The 17231-nt window shown below is 41.5% G+C and overlaps 1 protein-coding gene across 1 annotated transcript in view; it reads right to left on the bottom strand.

Annotated features, from left to right (window-relative positions):
- Window positions 1–17231, bottom strand: part of sestd1 (SEC14 and spectrin domains 1) — a 45205-nt gene that overhangs the window by 17378 nt on the left and 10596 nt on the right. Inside the window, exons 6-10 of the mRNA XM_063006349.1 lie at window positions 13081–13194; window positions 7676–7789; window positions 5532–5626; window positions 2982–3037; window positions 968–1227 (exon numbers count right to left, since the gene is read on the bottom strand). Coding sequence (XP_062862419.1) covers window positions 968–1227; window positions 2982–3037; window positions 5532–5626; window positions 7676–7789; window positions 13081–13194 — 639 coding nt within the window. The remainder of the gene's footprint in view (window positions 1–967; window positions 1228–2981; window positions 3038–5531; window positions 5627–7675; window positions 7790–13080; window positions 13195–17231) is intronic.

Genomic DNA, 17231 nt, shown 5'->3' on the forward strand with positions numbered 1-17231 from the left:
AAGGACCTACAATTTACACTGAACTGTCAAAACAAATAACGATCCATAAAGTCTGAATAACTGTCCGTGGATCTCCATTACCAGGTTGTAGAAAGGTATTGATTAGGGTCTGGATATAAAACCTTATCTAAGGCTTTGAGAGTTTCAGAACCACAGTGGAGTCAATAATGGCGAAAGTGAGAAAGCTTGGCACAACCGTACACTTTCCCAGAGTGGGGCATTCAGACAAGAATGGCATTGGAAACTCAAAGAGCTCCAAAGTTTTAGTGCAGAGATGGAAAAAACCTGTTAGATGGACAACCATCTGTGCAGCACTTAAATCAGGCCTTTATGGAAGGAAGGTAAAAACAGAAGCCACTTTTAGATAAAAGCCATATGAACGCCCACTTGAAGTTTGATAAACTATATGTCAAGGACTCACAACATGAGGATCTCATCAGATTCTCTCATCTGATGAGATGACACTTTAGGCAGCGAGCACTACTTCTGATGAAAAAGGCACTTTTTTTGTCATTGCCTGGCTAATACCATCCCTACAGTAAAACATGGTGGTGGTAGCAGCTGGATAATCAGCAGCAGGGGCCGAAAGACAGGTAAGAATTGAGGGATGGATGAAAGCAGCCAAATATAGAACTCACTCAGATGTCTTGCATAGTCCATGTCTTGGTGGGTCACAGTGGTTTTGACTACATATAAGGTGGATGGCCCTAATGTTGGGGTACATGATGCACACTAGACTGAATGTGCAACGTGCAAAACGAGGTTTTCAAAAAACGACATTATTTTTCATTATTTCTTATTATGTTTGACTGATTTATCACAATTACTAGACATCACTGCACTGCAAATAATTTTCACTGTTAAGCATTGTGGTGCCCTTTCCTCTGTTCAGGATCTACATCAACCTTCAAATGGCAAATCAGTTTAGTTTGCTCTGCATAATGGCTCAGTGAGGTGTGGTTATTACCTGCATGACTTTGGTATGGATCTGGTCGAGCTGTGAGCGGCGACTGCGTTGGCGACACACCTCCTGGTACTTGGTGTATTGTTCTCTCAAGGAGTCCAGCAGCTTCATGACCTGAGGCTGAGCCAGCAGCTCATCATCCATAGGAGACCAGGCCGTTCCTCCACCACTAACACCACCACCACCACCACCACCTCCACCACCACTTCCAGCCTCAGAGCCATTGAACCGTCTCTGCTGCAGCTCTGACAGTAACTCATGACCTGAAAAACAGAGACATTGTGTGGAAAAATTCTAAAATGCCTATAGCATTATGGGCAGGTGTAAAGATCTGAGTGACATCTCGTTATGGGCAGACGACTGAGATAAAGCATAACCAAAAAAGCAAGGCTTGTGGGAAGCTTACTGACAGCCGTGCCAAGTATTGACCGACAGTGGTGCAAAAAAGAACAAACTACAAACCAAGTACAGGGTGGCCAAGACTCACTGAAAACACATCTTTACCGAACAGTACGATTTTACATTGAATCCTTTGATTTTCCAATTAGAACCATGGCATTGTGGGGGAAATACGGCACGTGCCTAGTGAGCTACTAGTGAAACAGTAGGAACAGGTTTGTACACTGATCAGCCAGAACATTAAAACCTCCTCCTTGTTTCTACACTCACTGTCCATTTTATCAGCTCCACTTACCATATAGAAGCACTTTGTAGTTCTACAATTACTGACTGTAGTCCATCTATTTCTCTACATACTTTTTTAACCTGCTTTCACCCTGTTCTTCAATGGTCAGGACCCCCACAGGACCACCACAGAGCAGGTATTATTTAGGTGGTGGATCATTCTCAGCACTGCAGTGACACTGACATGGTGGTGGTATGTTAGTGTGTGTTATGCTGGAGTTTTTAAATAGTGTCCACTCACTGTCCACTCTATTAGACACTCCTACCTAGTTGGTCCACCTTGTAGATGTAAAGTCAAAGACTTTTTACGTCTTTAAGGTCCCCAAGTTCATTTTGTATTTTCTCCAGAGAAAAAGAGCGAGAGGCACATACACACGAGTAAAAAAGCAGCTGATTGTGGAGTTCTGAGAAACACTGAGTGTTCTCAGAAGAGCCACTTCAGCCAAATAAGATCAAACTGCTGGTATTGATTTTCACAGAAGCCATGAACTCAGCCAACAGCTTCTTTACATTCCACACAATAATCAAGCATGAATTTATTCGATCCTCAGAATCTGAGCATAAAGCCGAATGATGGTACAGGATGATGAGAACACGACTCACACTATAAACAAAGCTCGCTGCTGATGTGACTCTTGTTCTGTACTCATTACAGAGCTTTTACTCAGAGGATGACTCATTAACCCAGACAAAGGCTTTGTTTAACACAGCATGGTAACAGTGAGGAGACGAGGCTTCTTTCAGATCTGTTTACACTCTTTCATTTATACATTTACACCACGGCTGCACAACCAGGCCCAGCGAAGATTTATTTAATGTCGCTGCTGTCAGAACTACAATGGATTCACATACTTTTTTTTCTTGGTATTCAGGAGTCACCAGAGTGGATCACATTGGTTGACATACACAATTTGGCACAGTTTTATGCTGGTTGCCCTTCCTAATAGTAGTCAGGCTTGGGACCAGCACTGACAGTGCATTGACAAGTGCACTTTCCGATGCCTAAGCTGTTCAGCCATGGTAATGTCCAGGTACCAGATACAACAAGTCACCTTCATATGTCTTGTGGAATCCATACATTGATAAAGCAGAAATGTTTCAACAGCAAATCAGGTGAATTAGGTGGTCTAAATCTTTTTAACCCATTAGTGTCAGGACAGTACAATTAATTTCAGTTTTTTACTAGGTTTACTGCAGATATTCCAAAAATATATAGGGACAAGATATAAAGTATTCATATTGTATACATATACATACTTACATACATCATTACAGTATATACTTTATTACTTTGCAGTGTCATTATCAAGAAAGGGCAAGGTTAAGTTCTTACCTGTTTGTAGGACAGTTTCTGGGTCAAATGATGGCAGGGCATTGCTCTCTGAAGGCCTGTAGGATTAAAAGACACCTTTTTGCTTTAGAATCGTTGCTTAATGCTTATTACTATTAGCATTATTGTAATATATTATTAGTATTATTATGTGATTTCTTTTCATTACAAACAACCATTTAAGGCAGCATCTAGCCATCTATAATGCAAGCCCACCACAACTGAGATTTGGGTTTGAATCTTAGCAGTGCTATTAGCAGCCGAACGTCTACACCCAGACATGACTGGCAATGAATACACGCCCAGTCCAGGGTAATTCTGAATTGCGCCCAGACATGGACCCACAGCAAGTGGCTAGTTAATAGTTAAAACAATTGCAAAAATAAGATGAAACAGAGAAACTGGAGCAATGACAATGTTGTGTCTATCATGGAGGGGGAGAACATAACCTTCCTGAATCACTAAACTAAGTGGTGCATCAATTATCAGCACACAGTGCAATCTGGTGAAAGACAGTGGAGTTCTTCGTCCGCTCACGATAGACAGTGAAATCACTGGTCCATTTTTAAAGGCTGTTCTTCTAAGTTTATGGCTGTATAAAGAATACAAGATTTAAAAGTTAAGTGTTGCAATCCAGCAGCAAATCTGTTATACAGCACAGATATCAATCTATTAACACCAGAGCACCAAAGTTGCTAGCATAAACACTTACAAATAGGAAAATCAGGTGATTGTAAAACGTACAGCATTGTTACATGCATGGTGTACGTTTGTCGAGACTTTTATCCCTCTCTTTCTTTTCCCTCTCTGTTGTGGGGTGTGTCTGCATCTGATGTTGTCTGGCAGATAAAGCTGGCAGACGAAGACAGGGAGCCAGACGGCCTCAGCGTGTCTACAATCTGTCCACATGTTTGTAAGCTATTCAGTGTTCCTACATAGGTCGACAGGTACACTCAGCACAGACGGATTCAAACAGGCCATGCACACTAGGTAAGAAGGAGCGTATCCATGCTGTATTTGGGATGGTTTTATTTAATACTGATTGTTTCCTGAGATCAGTTTTCAGTTGTATTAAACTAAGCAAGATTCCTTTTGGTTTTTTAGTTCATTACTTTGGCCCCACTTTGGTGGACTCCTTATTTCTGTTAACTCGTTACTGTTTTACAGTTTCCTGTTTCACTGTTACTGTTTCACAGTTCACAGTCACAATCTACTACAAATCTGTGTCTGTCATAAATGCTCTCATTTGTAAATTCCTAACATCAACGAGCCTCCAGCACGTTGAGCATTTTATAATTTATAGTCCACTCTACAAATATAACAAAGATGAATGAGCACATGTGCGTGTAGGAGAGGGAAGGTGCTGGAAATGTAAAGGTGAAGGAGTGGAGTGGTGAAAGTGAAGGAGTTTAAATACTTGAAGTCAAGTGTACAAAGTAATGGAGAGAGTGGTACAGAAGTGAAGAAATGAGTGCAGGCAGGGTGGTGTGAGTGGTGTAAAGTGACCGTAGTGATTTGTGATAAAAGAGATCTGCCAGAGTGAAAGGGCAAATCTACTGGACAGTAGTAAGGCTGCTATGTTGTACAGCTTGGAGGCAGTTTGACTGCCAAAAATACCAGAGAGGCAGCTGGAGAGATGAAAATGCTGCGGTTCTCCTTGGGAGTGGCGAGTATGGACAGGATTAGGAAGACGCGCAGGACGCCCAGGTGGCACAGCGGGATATTTCGCTAGCACAACAGCACCGAGATTCTGAACTCCTCGGTTCGAAACTCGGTGTTGCCACCATTCGACTGGGCACCTTCTAGCGGGCATAATTGGCTGTGCCTGCAGCAGACACTAATTGGCCACCATGTCTGCTAGGGCAGGATGACCAGACTATGTGGGTGGTGTCTTCAATTGCTGTGCAAGAACCCTGATTAGCAGATAGAGAGGCGACTGTGCAGAATGAACGGGTGAAAAAGAAGGGGTCCGCTAAGGACTGCACACGGGTCGGAGGAGGAGTGAGCAGGAAATATACCCTCCTCAAATGCAATCGGGGATCCCCAGGAGCAGAAGACAAATTGACTATGCTAAATCAGGAGAAAAATGGGACAAAATGCATAAATAAATAGAAATAAAAGTTCTACTGGGAGAAGGGTCCTGAGCCACCAAAAAAAGGTTTATGGATGTGGTGAGGATGTTCAGGACAGGGTGGCCACCCCAACGAAGGCAACTGAAAGAAGAAGACAATGACAAGCAGAGCTAATCCCAGCTTAATTGACACAGTTAGTTATAAGGTAAACTTTCATAAATCCGACCATAAAAGGCCATTAAATAGCAAGTAATCTAACGTGAATCCTCATTTAAAAGCTGTTCTCCTTGCTCCTAATACAGTGTTTGATCCAGTGCTTCTGCTGCAGGCTCATCTGATAACACTAAATCAATAAAGTAGCTTGATGGTAAAGAGCTGATAAATCAGTAATATTGATTATTTAGAGAGTGACGGTGCAATACATGTAAAACAGCAGCACAGGAGGGTGAATAGTGGGCTGAGATCATGGGACCCGTCTTACCTGGCCTTGTCTGGCTGATTCGCCTTTTCATTTTCATTAATGGTGGCAAGTTCATCCAACAGGGATGTCGACTCCTTGGTAAATTTTTCAAACACCTGAAAAAACAGCTCAGGATTAATGTCTTGTAGATGACAAAGTGTGTTATTTAAAACACCAACATGAACCAATTGTTTGACCTTGTTTTAAAATTTCAGAATCACCTGTCCATGCAACATCAACCTAAAGGGTTTGGAAGTAATCCAGGTGCTTTTTTACCTTTTGTCAGTACTAATGTACCAGTAATGTCTTTTTGCTGTAATAACTGTGAGAGAATGTGTCAACGGTGGGACTATTGCACTTGCGTTTGTGCTGAAATACAGAAATGTGCTTATAAAGAAAATCCAAACACGTGTACCTATGCAAATAGCAGCATATTTTATTTCATAACATAACATAGCATATATAACACTGGACTACTGATATACTATAAGGCCAAAAATACATGGACACATGTCAATTGATGGCAAAAAAAGGTATGTTTCCATCTGTTCATTTTATCTTGTCTTTATTATTATGTAGGAAAAAGGCTGAGTTTTCTATAAGCACTAATTGCACAGTTTCTTCACTGTACAAGATGCACTCATTGATTTTAACCTAGAAAATAAACAAAACACTAAATTTAGCCAGGGGTGTCAAAAGCTTTGCATAAGCCAGTACAAACCATTACAGAGCAATCCCACCGGCCAGTCCACACACTCCTGCTAGCTGCAAATGCACAGAGGTTTACGGAAATCTGAGTAGCAAATTTAATAAAGGGCAATTTATTATTGCAGGATCTCTGCCATGTGTGTGGTAACTCCTGTCTGCACTGGCTGCTCATAGCCCAGCAAATCAGATCTGCAGGAGACCAGTGGTGATGAAGGGCTCTACATAAAACTAGGAGTTCTAGTGTTGAAACATGCTGTAGTTTAATAGTTTAATAGCTTGAATGCAGAAACACCGGTTTCAGTCTCACTGATGGCTATGTTTACATGATAAGCGTTGGGTGCTTCATTCATCATGAGGCTGGGTGCATATTGTTGCTTACGCAGCATTTACGCCCTTCAAATGATACGTAACAACCTTGAAAAATACACACAGTATTGACTGACTGATAGTACTGTTTGTTTGTTTAATTCTTAAAGCCATGTCAGCTGCAATGGCTATTATCATGGCTAACTAATAGATTATGTAAACATCAAGGTGGTGGGTCCATTATTTTTTCTCTCTATGTACGTATGGTGGTTAAGAGTGTTTGTGTGACTGTGAGGGTCTAACTTATATGGTGTTTGAATTGCAAGTTGCAAGATTCCAAGAATTTAAGCAGTTTTTTGGGGGTACTGATGTGAAGATTTCATTGTAGCTGTTTGTACTGTAGAATTGTGTTCTGATGGTGTTCATTTGTTGGCATGAGTGGAGGATATGTTTGATAGTTCTTGATTTACAGAGGGGGCAAGTGGGGGCCTGGTCTCCTTTAAGCAGGTGTGTATGGGTCAGTTTGGTGTGTCCTATCTTGTGTATATACATTGTTCCCATTGTTTCTTGGGGTATTGAGCTTAATCAGCGTTTATGGTAGGGTGGATCTCGTATAGTTTGTTGTTGGTATGCGTTTCCCATTCTCTTTGCCAAACTTTTACAGTGTGTGCTTTAATGGCTGGTTCGAGATCAGGTGGTGGGTAAGGACATTGTTGGAGTGGGGACAGCAGATAGGGAACATGGGAAAATAACCAGAACTTCGGTTCCTGAAACTTTATTGCTGCAATCAAATAGTGCATTAATTCTTCTAGTAATAAATCTACTTATTGTCCTTGATCAGAACAGGGGTGGTGGAACTGGAAATAACTGGATTTGGTATTAATAACATATCTGATTATTTATGGTGGACATAAATCCACAGAACTTGACACTGAGAAGGACCTTGGAGATATAATTACTAGGTCAGAATACAGGAAAGGAGAAAAAAACTTAATGTTACAGCGCTGTGACAATTTTACTCTGTTTTTAAGGAGGATTTACCACTGACAGTGTAACTCGAGCCAAATCAGAACCACTGAACCACTGTCTGGAAATTAAAAGCAGTGTTTTAACACGGGCATGCTGGAGTAACCTTGAAGTTTTTTACTGACCAGCCTCTTGTTAAGCCAGTCCATGTGGTCGTACTGCAGACTGCCTCCAAACTCATCAGTCAGCTGACAAGGCTCGATGTAGCGCGTGAGCTTAGTGGCCGAGACCAGGATCACCTACAAATATAAGAATCTGTTTAGAGAAGACATGAAATAAAGACATAAGAGGAACTTATCTATGTGCTAGATATGCTATATGGTTAGAAGTGTATACACCATCCTTCTATCCACATTCAGGGCATTTGGCTGGATCCATTAAAGGCATGAGTTTGCAAGACCATAAGCTTGTTTGACATACTATTCCAAAAACATAGGTCCTTAGTACTGCTGTAACCCCCCCCCCTCCCCCCCCCACACACACACACACTCACTGTGACTATAACAGCCTCCAGTTTTTGTTAAAGTGAGTCTGTGTACCCATCACCAAAATAATTTGTGAGTTCAGTTATCGACAGGTGAATCTGCTTCATGCAGTTGTGGTTGAAACTCCCTTCCGACACTTCTGCAGTAGCCAACCGCTTCTTTTCACCTGCATGAGGCGGGTTCACACAGGGATCAGTCCCATGTACTGAGTCACATACTGATCTCCATTATTCACCACCTCTGTGTAGCGCCACAACAAGCCAGCAGAGACCGTAACTGCAGCAGTAATGAGGAATCCATTTGGGCCGCCCACCCCCAGACACAGCCAATTATGACTGTGTAGGCGCCCGGCTGAGCAGAGCTGAGATTCAAGCTCCGGTGCGGCACCGGAGCACCCTAATCAATAGTTATTAACCCCCTTGCGGTTTTGTTTTCATGAATGTCAAGGGTTCAGCAGGTGAATCATGTCATGATCTGACCTTTCACTACTAAAAAAAAAATAATGATTATAAAAAGCATCAACAAAAATGTCAGTCGAGGTTAATTATTCACAAATAATTGATCTGGTATTTAAAGACAGCTGTGGCAGAGACAGCAGGTGAGACCGGCGCCTACTGGGTCAAAATCAGATAGTTGTTGGAAATGTCACAGACACTCAGATGCACTGATGAGGAATCCGAGCACAAACGTGACATTTTTGACCCTGGAGCAGCTGTAAATATAGAACTCTCTGCACAAACTTGACAACAGCTTTGTCCTGCACTTACACTTAAAGGATACGATAGGATAAACACACTGTATAGCCTGACGCACAGCACAGTGAGCATTCCAATCCATCCCAAAGTTGTGAAATGAGGCTGGATTGGACTTGGTGTACAGGCTGGTAAAGCTCTTCACACCAAACAAAGAGAACCAGAGATTTATTGGATATTTTAAACTTTTTTTAGAAATAAAAAACTAAAAAGTGGGGCGTGCAATATTATTCAGCCCCTTTACTTTCAGTGCAGCAAACTCACTCCAGAAGTTCAGTAAGGATCTCTGAATGATCCAATGTTGACCTAAATGACTGATGGTGATAAATAGAATCCACCTGTGTGTAATCAAGTCTCCGTATAAATGCACCTGCTCTGTGACAGTCTCAGAGTTCTGTTTAAAGCGCAGAGAGCATCATGAAGACCAAGGAACACACCAGGCAGGTCCGAGATACTGTTGTGGAGAAGTTTAAAGCCAGATTTGGATACAAAAAGATTTCCCAAGCTTTAAACATCTCAAGGAGCACTGTGCAAGCGATCATATTGAAATGGAAGGAGTATCAGACCACTGCAAATCTACCAAGACCCGGCCGTCCCTCTAAACTTTCAGCTCAAACAAGGAGAAGACTGATCAGAGATGCAGCCAAGAGGCCCATGATCACTCTGAATGAACTGCAGAGATCTACAGCTGAGGTGGGAGACTCTGTCCATAGGACACAATCAGTCGTACACTGCACAAATCTGGCCTTTATGGAAGAGTGGCAAGAAGAAAGCCATTTCTCAAAGATATCTATAAAAAGTCACCTGGGAGACACACCAAACATGTGGAAGAAGGTGCTCTGGTCAGATGAAACCAAAATCAAACTTTTTGGCCACAATGCAAAACGTTATGTTTGGCGTAAAAGCAACACAGCTCATCACCCTGAACACACCATCCCCACTGTCAAACATGGTGGTGGCAGCATCATGGTTTGGGCCTGCTTTTCTTCAGCAGGGACAGGGAAGATGGTTAAAATTGATGGGAAGATGGATGGAGCCAAATACAGGACCATTCTGGAAGAAAACCTGTTGCAGTCTGCAAAAGACCTGAGACTGGAACGGAGATTTATCTTCCAACAAGACAATGAACCTAAACATAAAGCAAAATCTACAATGGAATGGTTCACAAATAAACGTATCCAGGTGTTAGAATGGCCAAGTCAAAGTCCAGACCTGAATCCCATCGAGAATCTGTGGAAAGAGCTGAAAACTGCTGTTCACAAACGCTCTCCATCCAACCTCACTGAGCTCGAGCTGTTTTGCAAGGAAGAATGGGCAAAAATTTCTGTCTCTCGATGTGCAAAACTGATAGAGACATACCCCAAGCGACTTGCAGCTGTAATCGCAGCAAAAGGTGGCGCTACAAAGTATTAACGCAAGGGGGCTGAATAATATTGCACGCCCCACTTTTCAGTTTTTTATTTCTAAAAAAAGTTTAAAATATCCAATAAATTTCGTTCCACTTCACGATTGTGTCCCACTTGTTGTTGATTCTTCACAAAAAATTACAATTTCATATCTTTATGTTTGAAGCCGGAAATGTGGCAAAAGGTTGAAAAGTTCAAGGGGGCCGAATACTTTTGCAAGGCACTGTATATACTTCTCAGTTAAAGCCTTCTCAGAAGAGTAGCTAATGTTACAGCGGAGAAACCACATGCTTTTGAAATGAGATGTCTAACAAGCTAATGACCAGTGGTCCAAATACTTTGGCCATATAGTGTATATACAAATAACAGATAATAATTTAAAATGTTATAGCTGATCAGTTCAAAGGGTGAAATTATTAGGGCAGTTGTAGCCAAGTGGTTAAGGTACTGGACTAGTAATCAAGAGGTTGCTGGTTCAAGCCCCACCACTGCCAGGTTGCAAACTGTTGGGCCCTTCAGCAAGGCCCTTAACCCTCAATTGGGTAAAAGTGTCTGCTAAATGCAGAAAATGTAAATGTAAATTATTACAAGCTCGTACAAACCCAACAGTCAACATTACAAAGTGACTGTTTACATGCACTAAAATGGCACTGGTCAGTCAAGGACCATCCAGCAGAAATAAATCTAGGATTTCACCATGGTATTGTGAACATGACAAATGAACTAATAAAACATGTATCAGTTTTTTGTCAAGTGAGGCCAAATCCAATCTGTTAGGAAGCTAAGGATAACACAAGTGCTGCAAGTAATTTGCAAAAAACACAGTAAAACCTGAAGCCCTTCGCTTCGCTGTGTGTGTGTGTGTGTGTGTGTTTGTGTTTGTGTGTGTCTTGAAGATGTGATCAGCTGAATCAACACTCCTGACACAAGGGCAGAAGCTGATTTAGAAACACAATCCTGACTGCAGACACCAGCAGACACACATGCACATAGAGAACAAGCAGACACTAATATTTTTATTAGCACTGCAAGGTCATAGTTGAGTTTTGATACACAATAAGTCATTAGATCAGACCTTCGTAGAGGATGCTGAGATACAAGTTGTAAAGGACGATTTCACAGCCATCAATGCCAACTCTAAACATGCATGGAATAGAAACAGGGCTATTTAACAAGCAGACAATGGTCCGGGTGTGCATTAATCTGGAGTCAGTTAGGAATAATACTAAATAATACTAAACTAAAAGACGATGCTTTGTAAAACATTCTGGGTATTTGAAGAGCACTCTCTACAAAACATGCTGCAAGTCTCAGTGCTGGGGCATAAACAATTCTTCAAAGAGCAAGAACAAAATCGGAGTACACATTTGCATTTCTGCATAAGTGCAAAATCTATTTTCTTGAGAGCCGAAGGAATGAAGCTCTCGACTTTTGGCAGTAAAATAACTGCACTCCACCCCTCCATAAAACCGCCCTGCGTAAAGCAGCGCAGTAGTCGCTTATATGGCCCGGAGCCAGCAGCTGTGGAACTCACTGGCTTCCTTCTAAAGCTGGTCTGGGAGAAAAGAACATGCAATTAGCAGTAAGACGTGCAAAGCTAAAATTGCTGGTCTTCTGGGAGACGAGTGCCACAGAAAAGAGAGAGCGAGAGAGAGAGCTGGAAAAGAGAGGCTTTCTCCATGTGTTCCTTTACGAGTGCCAAATGAGGATTTGGATGCTTTTCTGAGGATTATTGAAAACACCACGGTTCTTGTGCTGCGTGTTTGTGATAGGCTGCAGTAGAACTCTCTATTCAGCATGTGTCCCCAGGTAGGTCACTCAGTGGGTATTTTCTCAACTGTTCCCCTTCAGGTTACCCATAATCAGAACAGTGACCTCAATTCTAGTCCAGACTGCACCATCTGCTTTAGCAGGACGGCTGGAGGGAGGAAACGACCCAGAGGGAAGTGCTGACCCACATTACAGCCCCAAACAGGTGGAGTGCAAATGAAACGACAAGCACATGCACCCACACGCATTTTTGTCATATTAAGTGCTGTGACTTTTCTAGAGAAGCACGACTTAGAAAACAGAGCTGCATTATTAGGTCACGTTCAGAGAGCTGTCAGACAAGAAGATAAATGAGTCGTCCTTCTACATTCGGCATGATTGACAGGCGAGCAGGACCTCGGGTTCACAGAGTCCCGGCACAATGTGTTTCTGCACACATTTTCTCATTTGCTTTTAAAACACGACACTTGTTTTTAAGTTTCTGCTCTAATGGATTTGCCATGTGACACCAACCATGCTGAATCAATTACGGTTACAGAGCCAAAGCAGAAATGTGCACACAGCGTAGAGTAGATTTAGTTTTAAATCGAGTGTCCGATGCTAGCTCAACGGTTGAGGTACTAGACTAGTGATCAGACTGTCACTGGTTCAAGCCTCATCACCAGGCTGGTTGCCTGAGCAAGCCCATCAACCCTCAACTGCCTAGATTGCATTCTGTCATAACTGCAAATCAACTGAATGCTGTAAATGTAAAAAAGTGGAGGCACATAAACAAGCAGGCTGCTTTAGTAGGTAAAACTAAAGACATCTACCTAAAATGTTGTGTTAATCACTGACTAAGTAGTGTGTCTAAATAATCTGCCTTATAAGTTCGATGTCTCTTTAGAATCCTCTCCACTTAGGCAGTAGACAGCAAGGCAGCTCACTAGGTTTTCAAACAGACCCAAGGTCTGATGGGTGTGGTGTTTAGTGTGGAAGAATTCAGTAAACTGTAAAGCCCTGAGCTGAACCCCACTGATCCCTGTTGGGACAACTGCAAGCCAGGCCTTTAGAATGACACCAAGGTACAGGTATATACCTAGCATAAATAGCAGATAAAAGAGAAAGCAGCACTCACCTCAAATCCAAGTCGGTCCTTTTCCTTCCAGAAGCAGAAATGAGTGACCTTCTTGTCCCAGAATTCATCTGGCTTCACCACGCACACCAGGGACACCTCGGCCGGTATGACATTCTGGACACAGAGTACAGCGGAAAATTAGTGAAACGACACACAGACTACAGGTCTTTATGCTATTTACACCCATATTTGGGGACACATTGACCCTCACAGGTTTGAGGAAGTTAAGCAAAGCTAGGCTGGATCTGGTGTTTGGAGTTAGGAAAGCTCAAGCGTGTACAGGTCAATGGGTCCGGAAAACTAAGACTGAGAAGCTTTGGGCTCCATCAGCCTGGAACAGAATTGTGACACCAAATGGGAAGCAGACGTGGAGAGGTCTTTTTCAAACTGGTTTTCCCCCTCAATCTGTAAAAGATTACCAATTATGGGCAGAAATAAGCTTTGCGACTGTCTTGCAGTGCTGAGTGAGGAAATAAAGACGAGATCTGCCAAGCGCAGCATATTTATGCAGCCCTGAAATTTCTAGGTCAAGGGCTACTAGATCAGCCAACTGCAATACAAACTGATGAGCGGTGCTTCAATCCACGCGCCTTCAAAAAGAACTCATCTTAACTCTGCAAAGCAGATGTTTGGCTTTTTAGCCCATTCTGTTTTTACAAATCTGTGCGAAATGTCTTGGTTTTCTATGCTGAATGCCAGCTGTCACAAAGGTTGTCCTAGTACGCTTCCAAAAAATGCTGGCTAGAAGCTTTGGAAAAGTCTCTCTTTTATAAAAGGGTGTAGTAAGTAAGGTTTTAATTGTGCTACTGTGCTTAGACAAGATGACTGAGGCAGTGGACTCAAAGTATTAATACTTATTTAAATAACTGAATTATATTTATTTAAACTCAAATCCACAACACAATAAAATTTGAAAATTGTCAAGTGGTCTGAATACTTGCTGAATACAGTAAACAAGTAAAAGTAATTATACTCCAATGTGATTTCCTTGGTCCGTGTATATTTGTCACATGTGAAACCTTACTTACACCCTCTTATAAAAGAGAGACTTTTCCAAAGCTTCTAGCCAGCACTTTTTGGAGGCCTATTAGGAAGTCTTTTGGGACAGCTGGCATTCAGCATAGAAAACCAAGACACAGATTTGTAAAAACAGAATGGGCCAAAAATCCAAACATCTGCTTTGCAGAATGAAGATGAGTTCTTTTTGAAGGCGCGTGGATTGAAGCACCGCTCACCAGTTTGTATTGCAGTTGGCTGATCTAGTAGCCCTTTGACCTAGAATTTTCAGGGCTGCATAAATGTGCTGCGTTTGGCAGATCTCGTCTTTATTTCCACACTCAGCACTGCAAGACAGTCGCAAAGCTTACACAAGGGAAACATTATTAGCATTATCCAACACCTATATCACCTATACCACCAGCCCTGTAGTTGCTTTGGGACAATATTCTATGTACAGATAAATAAAACTTAAACAAGAAACAAGGGTCTTCTTATAACTGGCAAAAAATCCAGCATCTTACGATTGGAAATATTAATACCAAAGTCAAAGATGGTGATAGTGGTGTGAAGGTGCTTTGCTGCATCAGAACATAATAATAATAATAATAATAATACATTTTATTTATATAGCGCTTTTCAAGATACTCAAAGACGCTTTACATAAGACAAATAATCAAAACAAATACGTACATACACCATACAAATCATAGTACAAAATCAAAATAGTACATCAACATCAAGAATAATTAAGATAAAAACAAAGAGAGCAGCATAAGACAGTTCATTAAAAATTAGCTAAATTATGAGAGAGAACAACAAATATAGAACAATTTCTTAAAATTAGACAGAAACAGGACAGATTTACATGCAATCAGGAAACTGAAAACTTTACAAGTTTTAGGATCTAGGACTTCACATTTCTGTCGTGATCTAAGTATAAAAACTATTAAAAAGAATAGCAAAAATAAAAGCATTTATTTTGTGTTGTTACAAGTTAAATGCCACTCTGAATAGATGAGTTTTGAGAAGTGACTTGAATTTGGACAGGTCAGGACAATCTCGTAGGTGTTTGGGGAGAGCATTCCATAAAGATGGAGCAGCTATGGAAAAGGCCCTGTCACCCCAGGTCCGGTGCTTGGTCCTAGAGGGTATGGACAGTAGGTTAGCCTCAGAAGAGCGAAGGCTACGGGAGTAGAATTAGTTTCTAAATTCCCCTCCCTCTGTATCAGAAACTTTTTACTGAGATTGTGTAAACTCATCTATCAACGAGCTGGAGCAAAGTGTGGAGTTAGGTTATGCAGCAGAACAAAGTCCTGACTTGAACTGATTCAACTGAATTGTGTGGTGAGACCTACAACAAGCAGAACTTGTTCTGTTAAAAGCTAAAATCACAGCACTGAAGGTGTTTAGGCAAAGTACAAAAGTTGGTGCAAGCAGGTAATTAATTAAATAGACAATTACTTTCAGAAAAAAGGCAAATATTCATACCACTGTGGTGTCCCAAACCATATTAATAAATAACATGCCAGTGGTGCTCAGGTGGTGCAGTGGAATAACGCGCCAGCCAACCACTGCTAAGATCTCAAGCTCTCATGTTTGATTTTAAGTTCTGCTATTGGCTGGCTGCACACCTACACAGACATGATTGGCTGAGGTCTGAGGTGGGAGGTGGGAGGGGGGGGGGGGGGGGGGGGGGGGGGGTTTCCAATTACGGCTTCTGGTGGCTGGAAGGCTGCTGCATAGAAATGGTAAATAATGGAGAGCAGATATTGTACCATGTGTAAACCAGTCACAGCAGGTGAAGAAAAGCGGTTGGCTACTGCACACGTATCGGAGATATTATAATGTTTACAACCTTGTGATTTTGCAGGAGAATCCATTTACAGTTTATAGAAAACACACATAAATACCAAGTGAAAACTGTAAGGACGTGACTGGATTATTTGTTTGATGGAAAATGCGATTCAGACGGTGTTAAAACCAGAAAGAAAACTGCAGTAGGGCTCCATAAAGTACTGCTTCTAATTCAATAAAAAGAACATAAAAACATTAGAGCCAGAACACCTTGAGCCAGCAGCATGACTCAATCAGGTCTAATCCCAAAGTTTTATAGCACAGTCGTTAATCCTGAAGGTCACAGAAGAGAATCCAAAACCCATTATAAATGCAACATGAAGTAAACCAGTTCAGAAAAGTGCTTTGCTTTAAACTGACACAAGAACCTCCAAAACACAACGCCCCATTAATTATGTGATAAATACGTCCTGCATTGTTAAAACTAAAACAATAAACATCCAAAATAGGCTATAAACTTAACATGGATCTTGAGCTATCTAACACCGTCTTGTATGAGGTCTGGGTTTACTAAGAGTAACCATCCTTCCTGCAATTAGAGTGGGGGTAAGATTACAAAAAAACTACACCAGCACCACCTGATAGATTCTCCTTATGTCCCAGTCAAGTCGTATCCAGTTACCCAGTTGTATTTCCTCTACTGCTACTGCCTGGAGGGCCGCACCTAACACAGATCCCCTCCGACACGTGTGTAGTAGCCAACTTTTGTACAGACAGACTCTCCATTATTCGCTGTCTCTGTACAGGTGCTGCCACTGTAGCAGCAACAAAGAATCCCAGAGCTGAAATTTGAGCAAAGATGCTTGCTTTGTAGTAACAGCCCTTATCTTGTGCTAAAACTACTAGCAGGATGGATCTGCATGAATTATAATGTAACATAAAACTAAATTAATCATGATAGATCATTTGTTTATATCTGTATTCTGCATCTGGCAAGAATCCCAGTATTGATGCATCACTAAAATCATCTTGTCTTATGCAGACAGGCTAGTGATTTGTCTAGCTGTCTGTGAAATATGGTAAGGAGGAGTTCGTGCAGGATTAGAGCATATAAATCAAATTACAGTAAATGCAGAAATGTTACACTAAGAAATAAGTCATGTCCAAACTTTATTTAGTCCCTGAAGAATTAAGCTGTAAAAGCACCATAAAATAATTCTTGTTTTTGGCAAGCACTGCCAGGAAACAGTTCAGTCCCCGACACAATCAGCTACATCCTGCCATTCAAGAAGTGCTGAAAATACGAGCCGAGTGATAAAGACCAACAACTGTAAAGACAAAGTCGTGCGACTGAGTTT

Source organism: Trichomycterus rosablanca, chromosome 12 (genome assembly GCF_030014385.1).
Source record: "Trichomycterus rosablanca isolate fTriRos1 chromosome 12, fTriRos1.hap1, whole genome shotgun sequence".
In the NCBI taxonomy this organism is placed as follows: Eukaryota; Metazoa; Chordata; class Actinopteri; order Siluriformes; family Trichomycteridae; genus Trichomycterus; species Trichomycterus rosablanca.